General features: G+C 41.8%; 1 protein-coding gene across 8 annotated transcripts in view; it reads right to left on the bottom strand.

Annotated features, from left to right (window-relative positions):
• Positions 1–22503, bottom strand: part of FLNB (filamin B) — a 153902-nt gene that overhangs the window by 38307 nt on the left and 93092 nt on the right. For all 8 annotated transcript variants that reach the window (XM_075938852.1, XM_075938858.1, XM_075938857.1 and 5 more), the window contains 18 exons: positions 21811–21973; positions 19988–20185; positions 18043–18180; positions 16557–16683; positions 15946–16082; positions 15351–15544; positions 13002–13115; positions 12140–12283; positions 11660–11783; positions 11195–11355; positions 10531–10621; positions 10084–10253; positions 6496–6613; positions 4162–4424; positions 2903–3500; positions 2493–2666; positions 1966–2128; positions 1320–1480 (listed from right to left, as the gene is read on the bottom strand). In XM_075938852.1, coding sequence (XP_075794967.1) covers positions 1320–1480; positions 1966–2128; positions 2493–2666; positions 2903–3500; positions 4162–4424; positions 6496–6613; positions 10084–10253; positions 10531–10621; positions 11195–11355; positions 11660–11783; positions 12140–12283; positions 13002–13115; positions 15351–15544; positions 15946–16082; positions 16557–16683; positions 18043–18180; positions 19988–20185; positions 21811–21973 — 3238 coding nt within the window. The remainder of the gene's footprint in view (positions 1–1319; positions 1481–1965; positions 2129–2492; positions 2667–2902; positions 3501–4161; positions 4425–6495; positions 6614–10083; positions 10254–10530; positions 10622–11194; positions 11356–11659; positions 11784–12139; positions 12284–13001; positions 13116–15350; positions 15545–15945; positions 16083–16556; positions 16684–18042; positions 18181–19987; positions 20186–21810; positions 21974–22503) is intronic.

Here is a 22503-nt window from a genome sequence, read left to right on the forward strand (position 1 = left end):
AGAGAAACATTTGCAGAGCCTGCAGACCAGCAACTGTAAATATCTGGGCTACATGCCATAATTGGCTGGACCCAGAGTACAGCTAAACACAAGTCTCACTGTTGAAATTGACCTGCCAGCACCCTGCTCCTGTAAACTGGATGTTTAGCTGCAAACCATTTGCTTGTCATATTTAGGAAGGAACATCATACAGGCAGAGAACAAGCCAGAAGCTGAAATGAAGGAGCACACAAGCCTCCAGTTCCTTGGCAATTTACCAAGTTACAGTACATTGATAAATGGGATTGGTAGGGGTAGGCAGTTCCATGAGTTCTAGGAAAAAAGGAGCATAGGTTGTTCTATACACGGGAGAAAGTTAAGTGCTCAGAACTGTTTCAGTAGAAATTAAACAGCCACTTAGCTAAGGTGGCTTTGCATTCTACCAAGGACTAAGTGTAAGTTAGCTGCTGCCAAACACTTGGAACACTGTTCATGTGCTACCACAATATCGGCTTTGAGATCCAGTGCACCTTTGAGAAAGAAGTCACCTAGTTATTTTCATGGAAATGGTAGCACTAAAATGCTTTTTGCAGTGCATAAAAGACTGGACTATTTAATCAATCTGCCGCAATACAGGGTCTTAACATCCACACCCTGGAAGGGCTTTTAGTCTGGCCCTATTAAATTGCACATTGTTTGCTCAATTTGCAGATGGCACTTAAAAGTAGTTTAGTGAGAGGACTTGCTTTCTATGTCTCAATATTCCATTACACTAGATTTATATAAACTAATACCACCTCATGATGCAAGAACAGACGGCACATCAAGATGGATTGCTATGTCTATTACATTAGTCAGGAAAGTCTGAACCATTCTTTTAAATTCTTGGAAGTACACAAAAAGAGTACAGAAAGGGCTTTACATTTTATTCATTTGTACTGGGCACCTATCCATAGCTCCATACTAGCTTTCAATAGCAGTTAAAACTAAGTTGTCTGGCCTCGGTTATTTTGCAGATGTTTTTGCAAGTTGATGTTAAAGCTAAGTTTATTTTTTTTAAATCCCAGGAGCAACTTCAAAAGCCTGCCCAGTGCTCCCAAACATTAAATCAAGCAGTATCAGTGTGCATGTACAAGAAGAGAACTGTAAGATAGTTCCTCAGCTGCCTTCAACTGACAATCTGCCATCCTTCTTTAAAGATTTGTAATCAGTCACCTCAGCCACTGTTTAGCTACAATTCACATTAGTATCTGAAGATATGCTACTTGGATGCAAAATTTGGATCCGCAATCTTATTTTCAACACCTTAGTTTTACAGTATCCAATGGAAGAATTCTTACCAGGTATGTGTTCTCCCCCATATGTGATGTTGACATCATAATCTCCTGGAGCATAAGGAATATATTCAGCACTACAGCTGCCATCTTTGTTATCTTTACAGCTTATCTTTGATTCAGAAGGTCCTTCAACAGTTATGCCAAGTCCACCAATTCCTGCCCCTCTGCAGGGGGGGAGGGGAGGAGGAAGAGGAAGAAGAGCAATACATTAGTATGCTTTCAGGTTTGCTGCATTTATTCACAAAATATGATTTCCTACTTGCATGTCAGAGTTTGTCCATGCTAGCATTACTACACAGAGTGTAGCCTTATTACATTTTACCCTAGAGGAGGCTACAGTTCTGTTGTGAATCAAACAGTTCAGGGACTAGGTTTGTGGAAGTGCTTTGAAAGGCCAGGTATGGACCAGGTGTGAATTTAGTTGTAAAAAGGACACAAGACCACAAAAACAGGTTTGAGACATCTACTTCTGGAGTAATGTTACCAAGAGGCACACTGAATTCATAAGGCAGTAACAAACCGGCCTCAAGTCACATTAGGTCTACTACTGAAGTTCAACCTTGGTAGTATTAATAGATTTAGTGTCCTGTGTCAAGTTATCCTTAATTACTTGCTACCACATCTTCCACTGATAGTGTGACTTAGTTACCTGGTGACAACAGTAAACGCATTTGGTTTATCAGTGAATGCTTCTTTGAGTCCAGCTCCTTGGGCTTTTACACGTGATGGGTGGCAGCCTTCAGTGACATCCACTTTGAAAGGACTGTTTGGAACAGGTACACCATCATAAGTCACTTCAATTGTGTGTGGACCTGTTGAAGTGAAAACCCATTGTCATCAAGTTAAATGATTAGCCACCACTTTCAAGGGGTCGTTCATTCAAGATACTCAAGACTGACTGCAATAGGCAGTGCTCCTCTTCTACTCAGAAACGGTGTTTGACATCTCAAAATTACACTTCAATTCCAGGTTCTTTAAAATAGCATGTTCTGCTAAGGATACACTATACGTACTGATAGGGTCACCTCCTACAGAAATAATCTCTTCCGCTGGAGAGCTATTTTAGTAGCAGCAAATTATTAGCACTAGTATGACAAGCCTGTTCAAGGTTTTTTGTTGTTTTTTTTTTAAACTTTATCTTCCCCATTCCCACACAATGGTCCAACAACAGGTTACCTTTTTCAAATGGTGTAAACTCTACTGCGTAGGTTCCATCAGCATTGTCTTTGATGAGGCAGTCTGTGGAAGCGCCAGAGGGATTTGTGATTTGAGCTTGGATGTGGTCTCCTCCAGTCTTTGTTAGAGGTTGGGCATTTACAGTGAAATCTGTTGTAGCTTCACGAAAGACATCTGCAGAATAGGATTTGAGGAAAAAAGTCATTAAATACTTTATAGTCAAGGATTTTTTGTAGATTACTCTTGGACATTTATGACAAGTGTCAAAGATTGGTGAAGGTGAAGTATAGTCTCTTGCAAAAAAAAAAATCACTAGTTGTAATACTGCATTTAGGTATATCCCTTACAGTCTATCCATTCCTTAGAATATTCCATGAAATGTCAGGCAAAAACTTAAGCATACATCTTACCTTTTCCTTCAATTCCTGGTCCAAACACTTTAATTTTGCTTGTGTCCACAGCTGGATCTACTTTGACACGGGCAGGAAATTTCGGCACTTGCTCTCCTCCATATTTCAACAGAAGCGTATACATTCCAGCAGAGAGAGGCATATATGTAACAGCGTACGTTCCATCTTTGTTATTGTGAACGCTGACTTCAGCCTTAGAGCCAGAATCTGAAACAGCTTCTACATCCAGTTCCCCAGGTCCAGCTTCTGAACAGTCAACATTAAGCAGTCCTGCTTCACCCACTTTACCATGTTCAAGACCAGGGCCTGTGGCAATCACTTTAGAAACATCAAATGGCATTTCAATGTCTGCTTTAAATGGAGACCCAGGAATGTGAACCTCTTCAAACAGAATATTTACGAAGTATTCTCCAGGTTTAGTAGGCAGATAAGAGACGGAGCATGTGCCATCACCATTGTCTGAGCATTCAATTTTAGCTTCACATGGGCCCTCTACTGTCAAACCTAAGCCTCCAGTTCCTGCTCCTTTGGTATCTATCATAAATTGTGCTGGTCTTCCAACAAGACCCCCTTGAAGGCCTGGACCATGGGCTTTTACCTAGGATAAAAAAAATTCAGTTAGATGCCATAACATTTACACATTCGGTCCTGGCAGTTGCCTGGTCAAAATAAAGCAGTTCCATAAAGAACTCCAGACTAATTCACTTGGCAAGTCATGTTAAAGTCTGCTGAACGCTCAAATTACGTAGACACATTACAAGCAATAGGCTTCTTTCCTTTGATGGAAGAAAATTCTCATGTCAAGTTGCACTAGAAACAATATGAAATCTGCTAAAGTTTCCATGCTTATAGACTTAAGCTTGGCTGTTTTTGTATACCCATTAAACAAAAAGGTAGCAACATTAAGAGGTGTTTATACTGAGTTATTAGCCAAGTGTATTACAGCATACATTCTTTGAGGGTGAAGTCTCAAGTGAGTCTCATTACGTTAATTGGGAGCAATACTTCGTTTCGTATTACTTAATACTTAAGAGTTCATTTTTCAAACTGTGGCTTTAAAAAGCTCAATACTGAACATGAAGTCATTAGTTATGATTTTATGAAGCAAACTTAATCCTCACATTTAATTAAGAGCTACTTAATGTATTTGTTCCATTATTGTGACATCAAGCAAAATGTGAAATTTTATGCTCTTATGAGATATAGGAATCTGAATCATGCTATATTGGCAACAACTGAAGCCTTTCCTATGTATTTACCTTGGTAGGATCTGGAGGTAGAGTGGCTTCCACAGTATAAGGACTTCCTGGAATGGGATTGCCATCGTAACTTACATCAACAATATAAAGTCCTTCTTCTCTTGGGATATACTTTGCAGTACTGCACTCTTTGCCAAGAGCTGGCTCCACCACACATGGTACAGCTTTCCTTGTAGGGCTGGAAACACTAACATCCAGTTTTCCCTGTCCACCAGCTCCTTTTGTGTCAATCATGAATTCCTGATCCTTCCCTACTTCCGCTCCTTGAAGAGAAAGACAATATTAGCATTTCAGGGTTAACCACAGTTAGATTTCTTTAAGCCTGTTGCTTGACATACTAAGAAATGTCTTATGAACAGAACATTGAAAATTTTTGTAAAACATTCTCTCAACTGATAATATTCCTGCAGCAAAAGCAGCTTGTCATGACAAGCAGCAGCAGAAACAATAGGTTAATGGGAAACTAAAGGATCAATGGCAAACAAGATAACCTTTAGACTTGAAACAAAATACAGGACTATGTAGCACTTTAAAGACTAACAAGATGGTTTATTAGATGATGAGCTTTCGTGGGCCAGACCCACTTCCTCAGATCAAATAAAGGAAGAAAATAGTCACAACCATATATACCAAAGGATACAATTTTTAAAAAAAATGAACACACATGAAAAGGACAAATCACATTACAGAACAGAAGGGGGATTGGGGGGGGGGGGGGGGGGAGGAAGGTGAAAGCCAGACTTTAGACTTGAGTCTCAACACTCCCAAAATCTGCAGCACTTACTCAGGAGTTTAGTACTATGTTTCTGCCTTCTGTTTCCCCTCTTCCTGCCAAATTTACAGGTAGCAGAAGCGATTGTTGTGCAAGCCACATTTATCAACAAACTAGAGCAAATATGTTAGATTATTGAAAGGGCTTAAATTGCACAGTTCTAATATGTCACTGAAGTGGTTCGTTGTTAAGAAACCAGCAGTTCAGAAGGGGAATGGAGGAGTGCCAGCATCTGTCACTAGAAGCCAGTTTCCAGCAAGAAACTTCATAGAGATCCTTCAAGAGCTAGTTTACTGTACATGTGTGTCTAAGTAAGGCATTTTGAGCCAACAGAAAGGGGTCTTGAGATCTTTCATCTAGGTCCTTATAGTATGAATGGTTTTCTAAACCCTCCCAACCCACTAGCATCTCTGCAACAAGGTACACTTAGAAGTTTAAAACTTGCATGGAACAACTGTAGGCTGGACATTACTGTTCACGTTATCCTAAGCAGATGGTTTTTATCTCCAGAGCCAGAGTTTTAAAGCTGTTTTTGAGTTCAGTCTCTCACTTACTTCAATGGGAATTAGAGCGCCTTTCCCACTGAGCACCTACTTAAGTGCCTATCTACCTTTGAAAAAGTCTGGTCCCCATGTTGTTGAGTTTCAGTCAGACACTGCCCACTCATTGGTTTAATGAAGTGTCTAGTAGTCAATGAATAAAAAGTGCCCACAGTGCTGAGAGCAATCTCAAAGGTCATGCCTAAATGAGCATAAAGCCAGCTGCTTTCCTATTGTGCTGCCATTAAAACAAGATTATAAACAGACTATAGAGGGAAGCGTTATTGTCATAACTATACAGAGGACTAATCCCTGGGATTGAAGTGGAATGTAGAGGTTTAGAGGTACAAAAACTTAGTTAATCCTTGCTTTTGGAAACCTGTTGGGCACCCAGCTCAGGTTTAAAGCCGAGTAAAATTGATTCAGTAATTAACTGGGTCTTGTTCTCACTGGATTAGTGTGCATTGACAAATACAATGAAGCGGCAGACTTATCCATTTTCAGGTATTCATGGTGCAATATAGCCTTAAAGATTTTCAGTACAAATTCTAAGAAGTGTTACCTCCTGATAAGAAAATGTCACCAAACCTTTTGAGAAAGATGTTGTGGGGCATCTACTACAAGATGAAAAGCCTGAAGTTCAGATATAAACTATATAATGTAACTAAGCCTGAATAGAGCAGAGACTTTGAACAGGATTTTAATTAAGAAACTCCTTTTAAAGTTTATCATTCTTGGTAGAGTTTCCAAACTACCCCTACTCCATCCTGTTGGTAGCCAACACTAAGTTCAGAGGCTACACAGTATGAAAACCATTTAAGGCTAACGCCTTATATTCAAGTAGTGCTTTTGTTACAAGACTACACTTAATTGGGCTAAAATACCACATTGTTGTAAGAACAGGATTTCTTGTATTTGTTTTCTTAACCAACATGCTAGCCAAGCTACTTAGTGGTAAGATCTAAAACAATCATCTTTTGGACTAGACCATGCACTGCGTAGCTGATTTGCAAGTGTACTTACTATTTTCAAGTCCATTTACTTTAATTTTGCTTAGATCCAAAGGAGCAGCAACCCCTACAGTGAAAGGGCTTTTGGGGACAGGATCACCACCATAGGTCACAGAAACATTCATTGGGCCCTGAAAAGAAATTAATTTTGCAGTTTAGGTCTTCAGCCATTTCATGAATGTGCTTTGCTGTTCAGACAATACGTACTATTCAACATGCAATGGCAGACCATGACAAGGCTCCAACGCTTGTGAGAGCTCCCTGCCCAGACTTCTCACTCCAGCCTTTGAGGTCTGAACCCTTTTCGTTTGACAGAGGGAGAAGACTTCCTCTCCTGCCAACTTTCAAGTACTGTTTTGATTGCCTGAAAGAAATTCAGGCCCCAGGTGGATTCCAACCCTCCCAGAACTCAGATATGACAGCTGAATGAATGACCCAAAGGAAGGCCAGGTATCCTATTCCACGTTAGGGATTGCATGCCAAGTCCAGACCCACAAAGGGGTTATATTTTTATAGCATCTGAAATACCAAAGTTAGAGGTATAAATCAGAAACAGATTAATGCTTCTGTGTGCTTTGGCTGGAATGCCCGAGTCATGGCTAGATTCAGAGCAAGATGTGTGCTCCTTTTATGCTCTCCTACCACAGTCCATATTTCAGCTATACCCACTGTTTGCTTACTTTTCATTCTTGGCTGGTTTAGCTCCCAAGTGAAATATCCATGAATGTTTCATATAAGGCAGTGAACAGTCTTCCTGATTTCACCTTGTGCGTCTATAGCTAACTGCTTGTATGCTATTCAGTTGAAAGTTACTCAACTGTATCCATTTGTTAAAAGTATTTTTCTAAGATTTCTGTTCATGCTATCCAATAGGAATTTAACTGCCTAGTAAACCTTCCATCCCTGATGAGTTTATGTAGTTTACACATTACAGTGAGCTTTGCATGGAGATAAGCTACTGCCCACATACCAAAATAGACTCTGAATAAAAAAAATGCAAGTGACCAATCACTACAGCGCTCTTTTCCTTTTCTGCCAGGTTGGCAGTCTCCTCCCCTGCTCCCATACATACTGTTTGGCTTTAGTTGAGCAGATCCTTCACAGCTGCCCTCACCCACAGTCAATCTCCCTCACGATCACCACTGGGTACACATCTATAATTTCCCCTAGCTTTTCTACAGCAGCTTATTTGCGTGCCAAGAGCTAAATGTTTAGAGACTGCCTGGTAGTTTCCAGGCAATATAATGCTGAAGAATGGATACAAGATGTCTAACACCAACATTTCTGGCTTGCTTCTCTCTCACTACAGAGTTTTAGAAACCACAGCAGCAGTAGGATAGCATGGAAATGGATTCTTTGCCCACGTCAAAGACTCTAAATACTAGAGTTTCAATTGGGTATGGAGAAAGCTATTTGCTTAATCCTTTGAATGAATAACTGAGGATGAAGTTGCACTTTTACAGGGCTGAGTCTTGTTTTAAAAGTGGCATTAGCTATTGCTGTATTTACAGATGGCAGGAGAAATTGTGATCAGCATTTGTTTACTCTTCCTCACATGGAAGCTCATGGGCTGTCCTTCCATTCCCTCTTAATCTTTGCTATGTTCCTGTTTTTCACAGGCTATATGCTATGCTGGTCAAACAGGGTATTATTTCTCAAGAGTTATGCCTCCCACTGCATTTTTTTAAATGTCTGCTAAAGCAGGCACAGTGCCATCTCCTTTACCCATACTGAAATTATTCAGCTTCCTTTGTTTAGCTGGAAGCTTTCAGGTCATGTGTGATAGCCTACAACAACGTTTAGGCATCCCACTACCATTAACAGCCACCCTCCCTGTTTTATGCACCTGGGAAAGGTTTGAAAACTGATCAGTTCTGCTTATAGTCACTAAAATCTGAACTCCTTTACTGGGTAAATAATTGCCTCATTCTAACACTGGTTGCCAGGAACATTAGTTGCTGTTACTGCCCAACTCCTGAAGACACTTCCCTTGCATACAGTGTACCAAGTCCGCAGACTCCGTTAAGAAAGCAGAGGTGGTGATACCCAGTCTTCTGATGAACTCAGGAATCTGTGTTTACTATTTGGATGCAGGCAGAACTCTTGGTTGGTTTTTTCTGCTACTACAACTGCAAAGCCCGATTGGGAACCTCAGAGGTATGCTTAACTGTATATGTTCTTTCAAACACGGCTATTAGAGCGGTGTTCCTTAATGTTTAACACACATTCCGGAAAACGTGAGCCAGAACTAAAATCCAGTCCCTTGGGTATACCAAATAGCCATTCCTCCCCAAATATATTAGTTGCAGCTACTGATGTTCTTTGGCTGTGTCTCAAGTGCACAATTGTATGTTAGATAAGACCAACACTAGTTTGACTCATTTAAGTGAACATTGAAGTCTGCCAGATTGTTTCAACTTAATTGACATTTAAGAAATTTAGTACTATCAAGAAATATTCATCTCAATGTAAGCAAACAGTCATCCAAGAAAAAAAAGTTATCACTTGCTTTTATGTCTTTCTTTACTGTTCTTGTCCTGCTAGTCTACACAGCATGGTACCCAACTCATATTAAGATGACTCGCAACATTATGCGTCTTAAGTGCCTGTTACTCTGCCACTACAATAGTTCTAAAATTCTGGGATATAATGCACATTGAGAAAGTCACAGCAAACTGCAGACAAAAGAGGGAAATATGATCTCCACTGAAAATACTGTTCTATAATATGGGTTGCATTTAGGACTTGTGCAAGTTATATAAACAAGCTAGCTGAAGAGTTACCCTGGAAGTACATTACATCATGAAACAGGAGAGGTTTATTATTGGAGCCCTGCAAGTCTCCAGAAATCTACAGGCCATGTTTGCAGATACAAATATTGTATCCATGCAGGGTTCTGTTCATATGACTGAGGACAATTCAGTTCACTACTTGCAGCCTAGCCACAGAACAACTGCAGCTTGCAAAAATCTGGGAAGGATTTGGAAGTCTGGACCAACTCGATTCATATTAGCTCATTTTAGTTTAACTTAGTCTGGGGACTGAAATAGGGGAGGAGAAAGCCCCACCATCAGGGTGAGCAATATGCTAAGAGGGGGCAGATATGGTGAAAGATTGTTTGTCCTGCTGGTGCACCTCTCCCCCATACAACAGACCCTTTTGGGGCTTCTGCCAGCATTCCTATTCTCCTGTCATTGTCCTTGTATCCTTGTTTTAGTTGTGTTTAGAATGGCTTGTCCCGAGTACATCTACAGCTTTATTTAGGCTAACGATTGTCTTCCCCTCCAGTACAGTTGGACTCTAGTCACTTATGTCCCCTTTCTATAGAATGTATAGCAACTCCATTCCGTTGCCACTTTTTTCCTTTGATCCTTTCCATTCCTGCATACATGGTAAAGGGCAAAATTCACTAATACTGGGAGCCACAGCTTCTAGTAGCCATGGAACTCTGTGGCTCCCAGCCCCTGCCTCCTACCCGGCCATAGGAGATATGCAAACAAATAGAATAGCAAATAGTGATTCCATGACCAACAAGGATCTCCTGTACATACATATTTCATCGAGGATAACATTCCCATTTCCTCAGAAAAATTAGACCTACCTGCTGTACTGGAGTGTATTTAACAGTGTGGGAATAATCATAGTTGTCAATAATGTCCAAGTCTTTCACAGCATTTCCTGGAACAAGTCCACTGAATTGCACATCCAGTGGGGCTTTCCCAGCACCCTTAGTGAAGACCGTGAAGTGTGTTGGTTTTCCATTTTCCACACCTTAACAGAAAGGAAAGTGAACTTTGAGAGTGAGCACAACAAGCAACCATGAGCTATCTATGCACTATGTTCAAGGTCCATAATATGAAAGTAGCAATTTTAGCTTGGTCAAGCAAGTTCAAAGAGAATGCAGAGGTACTATATATATTTTTAATCATGATGCTTGGCATAAAGTAATCCCAGTCCAAACTTCTAGTGGGAAAGTTTGACATAATTCTTAGTATAAACTCATTATGTAGGCAAATATATCAATTGGCATAAACATAAGGAATCTCACCAGTTTTGTTTAGTCCGGGTCCTTCAGCTTTCACCTTAGTGGCATCATGGGATGGGTCCACTTTAACTCTGAAAGGGCTAGCTGGAATTTCCTTGAACATAAAACATGCTACTTTAATAAGACAGTTACAGCCATTATAAGCTGCTAGCCCAAGCTCTACAGATAAAACATCTGCCTTCCAGTGAAAGGGCTACTGTATGTTTGTAATAAGGCATTGTCTTAGATAAACACGGCTCTCCTGAAAGTTTTAGCCTCCCAAATAAATTCATAGTAACGCATCCCATATGACTACTTCATCTTTGCTAAGGAATGGCTAGCAATCTTCTGTTTGTATTTTTTGTCTTCCCTCTGAATTCCACTGCAACTACTAAGGCATGGTCACATAAAAGGGGCCTCCTACATTTCAATTTTGGCAACTTTACATTTTGTGGCTTGGACAGAGAACCAGCTTTCAAGTATCTATGCAGGAAATGCTATTTAACTCTCCATTGTAATACCAAAGACATTAAGGTTATAAAAGCTTCTTGGTGTTTTGCCAAAACTAATAGAATTTTTACAAAAGCTTATCAATGACGCTTCTGAGTAATGCACATTGATTCTCAATATAAAATTACTATTCAAAGCTTTCTGCTTAACTAACATTTCTAATCAATGTGATACAAACCTCCCCTGCAAAAAGGACTTTTATAGTGTAACGTCCAGCAGCGGGTGGCACGTATTTCACCGTAAACGTATCGTTAGCATTGTGTATGATGTCAAAAGCGATGTCTTCCTCCTCCTCGCTTATAACATGAGCATCACATTTAATTCCAACGCTGACATCACCTAGAAGGAAACACAGCCATGTGCCACAAGAGAGTCAGGAATCTATTTAGCACCCAGTTCTATAGCTACTTGAGCAACTAAGTCACATCTTTATTTTAAATCCTTGTACAGATAGGATTGATTGTCATGTATATAACTCTCTCCAGGTAAGCAGTGTAACAGGAATTTAGCTTCAGATTTCCCTTAAGCAAAGAACTTGAATCAAGAGGTTCTGTTGCACTGGGGTATCAGATTCCTGTTCAAACAGGAAGTGAACAGAATGAGTTTTGATACAAGATAGCAACATTACACAATCTGCTTTTACCTTCTCCAGCTTCTGTGCAGTCAACTGTGAAGTGAGTAGGCTCATTAGCTTTCAGACCAGCTCTCTCCACACCAGGTCCAACAACTTTCACTTTATGCGGATGACTGCCTTGTCCTATAAGGACCTAGATTGGGTCAGAAGTGTTCAAAGTTACCTTATATTTTGGTCAGATTATGTTAAGTTTAGCATCTCACATGTGCCCCGATTTGTTTACAGGTGTTCTTGTTTAGTTAGTAAATAGGAAAAAAGTTCCTGACTTCTTCGTTTGCTTCTTGGTAGTTGAGCCTTTTGACATTCTAGCCTGCAGAATGGGACAGGCCACTTTCAGTCAGATTGATGCAGCAAGTGTTTACTTATGAGTAATTCTTGACTTCTCTCACTAGCATGGGCAACACCACCACAAACTAACTTCATGTTGGCTTGTTTTAGAACATGTAGCACTAGTCCCAGCCAAGTATACCTGTGGGTTTTTATACTTACCCTATATGGACTACTAGGTACATTAACTCCTCCCCAGACAACAGCAATAGTATGTTTGATTGGTTTAACTGGCATATAAGAGCAGGCACAGATTCCATCAGGCTTGTTCTTCACTTGGATGTCAATAGGGCTTCCTTCTGCATCCTGAAAGTAAGTGTCTGAGAATTAGATGTACTACATACAAGAAACTGATGTGATCAAGAGTAACAGCAAAGCTACTTCAAATTAAGATGTTTCGACAATAATGGTTTTACTAAAAATGTAAACTGCTCATCTCTCCTTGCCCCACATCTCAAATTGTAGAAGTCTAATGTATAATATTAGAGTGTGGTGTCTTAGATGCTGCTTGTAATTATTAGAACTGGGAGCATTGGCTGTTGGGAATCTGGAAGCACAGGAAACAGGAAGGAGTGGGGAGAAGATTGGCAGGGGCTGAGAGCTACTGAGGGATGCAGCAGCTTTGTAAAAAAGGTTCCACTTTTGGTAAATAAGGTCCTGTTGAAGTTTGTTAGTACCTTGCTTGCATGACACAAGACAAAAGACCACTTCAAGAAGTCTTAATGGGCTCATTCCAGGGACTGGTCACAGGCCATAATAAAATGGCCTTAAACCTACATTGAAGTTACGTGTGCATAATCCTAAACTGCTTTTAGGTTATGATCTTACCATGCAGAAACAATTAAAGACAAAGATGCAAATCAAGTCACACCACTGCAGACAAACTTTGAAAAGTCGCTCAATCTACATGGATAAGCTTATCAGAAGAGTAGCTAACTAATTAGCCAGACTGTTAGCCACCTGTTTCAAAGAAGAGCTCTTGACATTGACATAGGAGTTCCAGGTAGCTAATGTGGGCTTTTACCTGTGCATAGATCTTCAGAGGTGCTTTCCCTGCTTCTTTGGTCTCAACAGTAAACTCAGCAGGGTTGTTTACAATGCAGCCAGTTCTCTCCAGTCCTGGACCATAAGCCTTTACCTGAAAGTAGCGATAAAGTGCACAAGCTTTATACCTGATTCTCCAGCAAAAGGAAGCAAAAATAAATAAATAAAATTAAAAAATTAAAAAGGGCCATATTTCTAAAAGTCCAAGGCTGAGTAAGATGCAACCCAGGGGCCATATCCAGCCTGCATAACGTTTTGATCCAGTCCACAAACTGCATCTGCCCACTTCGTATTTATATCCTGTTGCCCATGCCACTGAATTTTCAGGCCGTGGCTCAGGAAACAAGATCCTATTTAAATGGCTCATGGCTCCCAGTCACAGCTCTACCCAAGCAGAGGAATTGCTTGGCAGCTGCTCTGGGGCCTTGTTTAGAGGATCTTAAGGAAAGGACTGGAATTGGGGTCTCCAGCCAATCTATGGCTACAGATTGAAAGCAGGGCCATCCTTAGGCATAGGCAGAATAGGCAGTTGCATAGGGCACCACTCCGCCAGGACAGTTGGGAAGCAGTGGATCAGTGTGAAAAGCCAGCACTCTCCCAGCCCCCTCTGAAAGAGAAAGTGCTGGCAAGCCAGCTGCTTAAAGCAGCAGCAGACTTGTTTCCCGTTCCTCCCAGGTGACGCAGAGGCATGGGGAGGTAGGGGCAGAAGGAACAGTTGCTCCCGGTCGGCACACCAGAGGGTGCCAGACAGGAGTGACTCCACATGACCCACAGCAGGGAGGGAAGCACTTCCCCTCCCCACAGGAGCCGACACTGCTGCCTGAACAGCATGGGCTGTAGCACCCGGCAACTTAGTTCCGGGTCTTTCTGTGTGGTGTGGGGAGGTCAAGAGACCTGGGTCTGCACAGCCCCAACTGTACAGGCAGCTCGCCCTCCCTCCCGCCCCTCACAGGACGGCATCACGGAGTTGCTGGGGTCAACAGCCCCTGCTGCTCACGCAGCAAACATGCCAGCTGTTTGGGGAGAGCGAGTGCAGTCCCACACTTCCCAGAGGTGCTGCAGGATTGCAAGGTACTGGTCCCAGCTGCTCCTGTACCCTGCCCAGACCCCTGCGGTCCCCTCCCCCCCGTAGCCTGTTCCCACTGACACTGTCACCAACACCACCCTGTCCTCATCCCTAGCACCCACAACCCCCCTGTCCCTGGCTCTAGCACCCCACCAGCTGTGCCAGCATCCTTGGGACTGCATTAGTGAGGCGGGGGGGGGGGAGGGGGGAGGGGGGGGCATCTCACTTGTGTGGCCCCAACTGACTTCTGTGGGTCAGTGACCCTTGACTCACAACAGGTTCCCTGCCCCTCTCATATAAAGACAATGCTAAAACCTTTTGAGTTTAACATATATTTAAAAATGAAGCCTGGTCAACATGCCCCCAATTGGGGCCAAATCCCCATCTCACTGCAGCATTACAACACTCCTGCACCACCTGACCCCAAATCTGAGCCTATCATACATTGGAATCCCGTACTGAGCCTCTTACATGCCCAAACTCCTGCATCCCCACATCCTCGGTCTTCTGCCACAACATTCCTGCACCATCCACACATCACAAATCTGTGTCCTGAGCCCATCATACTCACAACCTCCCTGCCCTGAGCCCCTCACATATCCAGCCCAAACTCCTGCACCCTCACATCCACAAGCCTGTGACTTACTCAGCACCCCAACCATCCACCTGAGCCCAACACTCCCCCAGCCTGGATCCCCCTCCCTGAGCCAGAATCCCCTTCTCCTACATCCAAATTCCCTCCCAGAGCTTGCACTTCTCACCCCTTCCCTCACCCAAATCCCTCATTCCCACCCCAGAGCCCGCACCTCCTTTCTCAGCCAAGCGATAGCGTATATCGGCTGGGGACAGCAAGTGATGGAGAGGAGGGGACCTCAAAGGGGTGAGGTCTTGGGGAAGGAATGTGATTTTAATGTATTGGTGGGTTCCTTGAAATTCAGAAAAGCTGAAACGAGTTCCATGGCCAAATAAAATTGGGAAACACTGCAGTGGAGTATGTAACAGCAGGGCTGGGTCCTAGAGATAGATTGTGCTGCAGGCAGCACATTTGGCTGAGGGAGGGGATTGGCTGCTGGGGTCTCTGGGAAGGGGAGAGGGTAGGGAATGGAAGAGCAAGTCAGACATAGGGGCACCAGTTTAATAATCCCGCCTAGGGCACCATAAATCCTAAAGACGGCCCTGATGGAACATGACTCAAACAGTTTTGTGCAAATAATTTTTAAAGTAGAACAGCTTTATCAAAAGCTATTGAATTCTGCATCTTGCCTTATCGGCGTTGAAGTCTCCAGAAGCTGGTTGGATGAAAGCCATGTATGGACTATCTTTTATATCCTCATCATCACACATAATGTGAACAGCGTATTCACCAGGTTCTTTGGGCCAATACCTCACATCACATGAGCCATCATTCTGATCATCACATTCTATTTTTGCTTGAGATGGGCCTTCAATGGCAAAGCCTAATGGAAACAAAAACATCCTCTCTTAAAAGGGGGCGTGAGGTGTGTTTTAAAGCCTTGCTCAAGCCTGCCTCCCACTTGCCAGCCATTTTCCTGGTTTGTGCTCTACTATACCTACTCCATACATAAAGAAAGGCACTTTGAGTAAAGCCATTAGTTACTCAAGGGTGTTGCCTCCACCTCAGATGATAATCTGACTGCCCCCAAAGTATCCCACATTCTAAAAACTAGAAAGTTGTTCTCTATGCAAGCAGAGTCAGAGTCATTACATTACATAAGCATAATGTTTAGCTAGTGACTGGGTGACTTGAAGGCAAACACCATAATTGTCAGAATGGTTATTCTCAAACAGATTAACAGAGCATCTGACAGTCTTAACTAGGACAACCAGACTGACTTACCAAGCGAGCCAACTTCTGTGCCAATGGATTCTACAACAAAGTCAGCTGATTTACCAACAATCCCTTCATGAAGTCCTGGTCCCCAAGCTCTCACCTTCTGAGGACCTGCTTCAGGACCTACTTGAACTTCAAAGGGGCTATTAAATGGGGAAATAAGTCAAAATTCAAGATTAGTAATGGCAGAAACAGTACCCACCCATCTGTCACTAAGTCACATTTGAAGCTATATTATACAGTGTATCCAGCTCATCAGCATATGGAACAATCTTTCAGATTGAGTGATGTCACCTGTAGCCAATGTTCCAGGTCTGTCATGTCACTGAAACAGCAAGCCAAATAGCTAAGCTTTGTTGGAGTCCTCCACACTAAGGTTCTATGTCTTTCTGGGATCCTACTAAAAACCTCAATGAAGAGGTCTCCCACTGCTTATGCAGTTTAATACAAGTTGTGTATCACAAGAGTCAGGTTGTATTTTACTTTGAGTCTAGTCTCATCCAAACTAGAGTACCTAACAACCAGTTCTTGTCAGTGTCTTAGAACGCAAATTTGTCTCAGTGGACTCCTGCTAGCATTGGTTCCTACCTCATAATCTGTTGAATGATGCAACTCACCTCTTAGGGATGTTGTGTCCACCCCATGAAATAGTGACAATGTATTTCCCTGGGTTAACTGGATAGTATTCAAATGCATATGCGCCATCTGCGGAGTCCTTTTGTTTCACATGCTCTTCCAAGCCCTCTGTGGGAAGATCAGTTCAGCATTAATCAACAGACAACATCTTAAATTATTCAGGCAAGTTCACATTTTCTAGTGTTTTCTAAGATTCTTGAAATAAAATTTTCTACCAGAAAGTGGCTAGGGAACTAAAAGCTTGAGTTGCCTGCTACAGATGGCACAGAATGCTTGATGTTACTAGATCTAACAGGTTCCTATGTGGACATAAGCCACACTGCAGATTAATCATACTCTGACAAACATTTAAGGAACACCTACCTCCAGTGTTCTGCAAGATAAAAGTATTTCAAAGCAATACAGAAGTTTACCCTGGCAAAACTGTTGCTTTTCTTTTCTTACCTCATTAAAGTAAGCTGAAACACTCCCACCTTCCAAAATGTTAAGGGTATACAGGATGCTTGGCTATTTTCTTGAGGATTTACCTCAAACTAGGACCAGCTATATGACAAGTGAGCCAGGTATCACTGGCCAGCTCCGAAATTAAGGCAGAAGACCACCCAGCTGTGCCCCCAAAGCTCTTGGGTGGTTCAATACAATAGTTGCTTATTAAAATCTCCACAGGGGAGAGGGGAGGAAGGAAATTAAAAGGAAACTGAAGCTTATAAGTGGGTGACAGACAAAACTTGTTTTTCAGGCAGGGAGCTTTTTCAGTTATATTAGTTAAATAACTGAAGCTATACTTAGGACTTCAACTTAAGCTCTAGGACACTCTAAAGGTGTGTACACTGCCTTAGAGAAGGATCACAGAAGTTCTAACTTCATAGCCGCAGAGATTAGATACACACTTTCCTGATTTTGAATCCAACCAACTTCAAGCTTGTGTGCACACACAATTAAGTTACAGGTAAAAACATGTTTTGGTATCCAGCCCAGTGGCTTCAGACAATGAAAGTTGGTGGTGGACACCAGGCAGACTTCTGGAGTTTTGTTGCTGGAGGCTCAGTAACTAGGCCTTTGATTAAAGAATTCTTGTCTAACAAACATTCTCCAGTAACTATGGCTTCCTGTGTATCACTGAAGACCACTACTGTAAACTCTGGCTATAAGGCACACATGGATAGTTAATGAAGTTATCCAGCTCACTACAGTAGAAGCAGGGTGGATGTCACTTCACAGGACAAAGTGACAACAAGCCATAATATGAAGCCACTGAAGGGGTTGACTTCATAACTATATTCATGAACATATGTTCATTTTACATATGAAAAATGAAGAGCCATCTTTTTTTTGATGAGGAAAAATTGAGGCGGCGGCCCATATTGTGGGCATCATTCAAAGATGCAGTTCCTTGACTGGTCCACACTTGAGGTTCACGCCTTTTTTCACAATACAGTACTGCAGATAACCTCAAAAATAACTTACTTGGTCCTTTTATGGACACATAGATATCCCCACTTCCTGCTGCTTTAGTATCAACCTTGAAGTCTGCAGTTTCTCTGACGCGGACTCCTTTAGGTTGCAGGCCTCTACCATTGGCACGACAAGCACTTGGATTGCACGCTGCAAATTAATTTGACATTAGTACGACCTTTGATTCTCAAGTAGACGCAATCTAGCAAAGACGGCTCTCGCAGCTACCTTTTAGAGTGACTCAGGTGAGAATTTTAGCTTTTGAACAGGAAAGTTTGAATACCACACTGTCGCCTCAAGGGGACCAGTATGAAATAGACCTTCTGCATATGGCCTTTAGGCTTTTGAGCTGTAGCATTAAGGTATTTCCCAGAGTCACATACATTTAAATCAGCTATTTAGAGGCTAAAAAGGACATTGTGTAGACATCAACAGCTACAGACATTTAATACCAAACACTTACTATATTAAATATGCGCCAGTTAACATAAGCCCACCATTCCCAGAATACTTGGCTTTTTTCAAAGCCATTTTTTCATTAGAGCCCAAATGCATGCAGCTTCAGTTTAGGAGAGCACCTTAGTAATATTACTGGGATATTCCTGGATGAGTAGGGCACGTGTGGTAGTATCTACAGTTATCCGAGCTAGCTTCAAACAGTAAGTACCTTGGAAGACATGGAATGGTAACTCCCTGCTTTGGTGCAAGTCCACACAAATAATGCAAGATATGTTCAGCAGTGATATATGCAGAGACTGAACAGTACCACATTGTATACTTTCAGTCACAGAGTAACAGGCTACAGAAGCAGAGTGGATGGCAAATTGAGTTTGAGTTTACAGAAGTGTAGCTATCCACAGCAAAGTGTTTTTCCCAGTCATAGGCAAAGTTTAAGTGGAAACTATTTCTACAAAAATTAAATTGGATAACTATAAACAAATTACAGAAGTGTAATTCCAGCTATCAGTCTTCAAATCCAAGTCTCTAGAATGTTGTATCACTCATTATAATAGTTCCCCACATTATTTTATGCATGTGCAATGTTTATGGTAGAAGTGTAGCATACATTTGCTGATAATCTTGCAAGCAGTTAATTCTGTTTTTCCTTTATTAATAGCATGGAGATAGTGGTATTAGTTGTCATCTAGTAAATCTGTCTCCTAATCCAGACTGTATGAACAAAATCAGAGCTCTAATCATGTTATCTGCTAGCTCTGGTGAGCACACTGCAGCAAACCCAAGTTCAAGTAGGAAAATACATGTGACCGTATGCAATTCAGTTAAACTGTTAATTTGTAGTAATAGTTTCACCAGCTTGACTTTTCAAAACAAATCTTGCTGCCATCAGAATTGATAAATGTTTCAAATTCTGCATGCACCTTTTTTTGTTCTGTCAAAGCATGGGGGAAGAGCTGTTTAGTCAAATACAAGCTGCAGGCTACAAGCTCAAACACAGCAAAAACCAAGAAGCAAGTAAGCATCACCCTGCACGTCTTACCGACTTAGCTTGCTCAACTAGGAAGCCATTAGCATTGAACTCCAAGATTCCACAAGTGAAGGGTAGCTCAGAAGAGGTGAGCAGAGGTCTGAGCACGCAGGGGCAGGTGAGGATGGAACAGAAAGCCAAGCATCAGTTAAGGAGGAAAAACGGAGACAAAGTAAATATAGTTGATAGAGCTGAAGAAAGAAGTTAGACATGGAATTTAAGACCACCTCTTCATGTTAAAGCCCACCAATAGGAGACTATCATCTACAGCCATGTTACTTTTATAAGAGCATGAATGCTGAAGTAAGAGGATATGCAAGATTATCCTATTGATTTATTTGCTTTAATATTTGAAGCAAAAAGGTAGTCATGCACAAAATAAGGGTGTGTATATTCTGAAGTCAATCCACCAAATACGGATGAAAGCAGTCCATATATACAGTAACACTTTGGTGCTATCTTAATACATACCTTCTCCAACAGAAACAATGCAAGGACTTTTGGGAATAGTCTCCCCAGCAAATGTCACTCTCACAGTATGAGGCCCTGGCTGAGTAGGTTTGTAGGTGCAATGATAGACTTGGTTCCCTTTGTCTTCTATCATAAGTTCCGCTAAATTCATTCCTTGAGGATCCTCCACTTGCACATTAACATCACCCACACCAGCACCTACTCACAGGAAAACAAGTTTACATCAGCCTTGAACTCAAGAGGTAAGTGATCACCTGGAAACAAGACCCTTCCAAATGCAACTCTAAAATCCAAGATTAAAAACAGCATTTAGGGTTGACAGCATGTGAGAGAAAGGATCAGTCTATGAGGAAGCCAGTTTTGGAATTTTTGCTATGGCCCAACCACAGTGTAAGTGATATACAGGGGGGAGATTGGGGGGGGGGTATACTAATAGCAGACTTTATTAAGTCAACCTGTTTGACCTTTACACCACAGACTCAGGTGCCTCCTGAGCAGAACAGTTCAATCCTAGTTCTGTTTACTTTTTCCTTCTTCCCTCTGCTCCCTGGTTTGTAGTCCTAAAACAGAAAGGGCCAGACCTTGTTTGCTAGTAAGTAAAGGCTGGCATCTCCTTAAACTGATGGAACAGCAAATTAGAGGGAATCAGTAACAGCCTCCAGAAGGCATTTACAACAAGCGATTATTTTGTTACTCAAGATACTACATAGGCAGCTCTTTAGATAAGGTAAGCTATTCAGCTTCTTCTCATATCACTCTTTCAAAATTCAGTCCACTTGCATCTAGTTGCAGAAGCCATATGCTGTGGAGCCAGGGCAGTGGGCAGGGAAGAACACTACCTAACCCAGCTGCACAGACATTTAGCTGCAGCCCTATTTGCTAGGTTGCAATGCCGCTACCTTTTGACTCAGTTGTCCCTTCGTCACATCTGCATGAGCGTCATTATGACCTGCCATACAGGTTCAAGTCAGGCAAAGGAAGATGTAACAAATTTAAGTGTGGTTTTCCAACTGGATACACATGTTGGAATGCCACCTCACATTTTCAGACAGCTGGTAGAAGACAAGTTCCTGTGCTCCACCCACACACTTTAAATAGCGCACTCTAATCTTGGACAAACTTTCAAGTAGGGTAAGTTGCCAATACAAAGTAAGGAGTTCCCTGATATTAGCCAGGACTTAAGTGATTCCAAAATGTAAAGGGGGGGGGTGAAGAGGGATTTGCTCTTCCTCAGGCTAGTTAAAACTAAATTTAAGCCAAGATCCTAGTCTAGACAAGAGTTTGAGTTTTTCCTTCAGTGTCATTTGAGTACCTGTTATTCAACTCTCTCCTACTGCTGAACAAGCAACCAACATGTGTCCCATCCCACCCCATCCCCACCCATGCCTTTTAGTCCAAAAAAGTCTTTACAAGAAGCAGATTACTGCCTCTCCCCACCCCCAATTAGAAACAATGTTTTGTCTGAGTATTGTGGTACTTTCCAGACCAGACAGTTGTAGCCAAGACTTTAGGAGCCTCAGGCAGAAAGCAGTTTGATACATTTAAGTCCTGGGTTCAAGTGCTTAAATACTTGAAATAATTGTGCATCATTTACAATACTTTAAACACTCCTGTGGAATAGATTAGTATTATGATCACAAAATGCTCCGAGGTATCTTCTCCTAGAGAAGGTGAAGAGTCTTATGCCCCATTTCAGCAAGTAGTGGAAGGAAAAAACGGCTAGTACTACCCTAAAACAAGTCAATTTGGAAGGGCTATTGTATGGTATATAATTGTATAATCTCTATACTAAGGATCTACAGTCTTCACTTAAGCATGCTTACCTGCTGTGTAAATGTCGAAATAGGTAGGTTTATTGGCAATGTTTCCAATTGCCTCCAAGCCTGGTCCTTTTGCTGTTACTTTGCTAGCATCTCCTTGGGCTTTGTCAACATTTACATCAAATGGACTCTTTGAAATATGCTGTCCAGCAAATAAAACTGTAACCTTAAAACAAAAAGTCACACCAACATTAGATATTGATCTGAGGAAGTGGATCTGACCCACGAAAGCTCATCACCTAATAAACCATCTTGTTAGTCTTTAAAGTGCTACATAGTTCTGTCTTTTGTTTCAACATTAGTACTGTGGGAGTAGAATTAGAACAATAGGCCACCTTGCAATTATGGTGCAATTAAATCGCCACTTCATTTTCCTATGCCTGGTAGTCTAATCTACATGCCTCTGTCGCCAGAGATTAGGTGTTTACCCTCAGGTGTTTACCTCCAACTGGCACAAAGTGAGGGAGTTCTGTAACCACTTACCATCCTCTTAGAAAGACAGGAAATACTAGCCCTGACAGCCTTGTGTGTCTGTATGCAAGTTTAAGTCTTAATGTGAGACTGAGGTGGGAGGGGGAAGGACACAAGAGTGAGCAAGGTTTTCATCAACATTTCCAAGATAGGAGGTGGAGAGTTGCAAAGTTGTGCACTCCACCATGCAACACGTCCATCGAAATCTAGCTAATAAGCAGTTTT

This window comes from Pelodiscus sinensis, chromosome 11 (assembly GCF_049634645.1).
Source record: "Pelodiscus sinensis isolate JC-2024 chromosome 11, ASM4963464v1, whole genome shotgun sequence".
Lineage (NCBI taxonomy): Eukaryota > Metazoa > Chordata > Testudines > Trionychidae > Pelodiscus > Pelodiscus sinensis.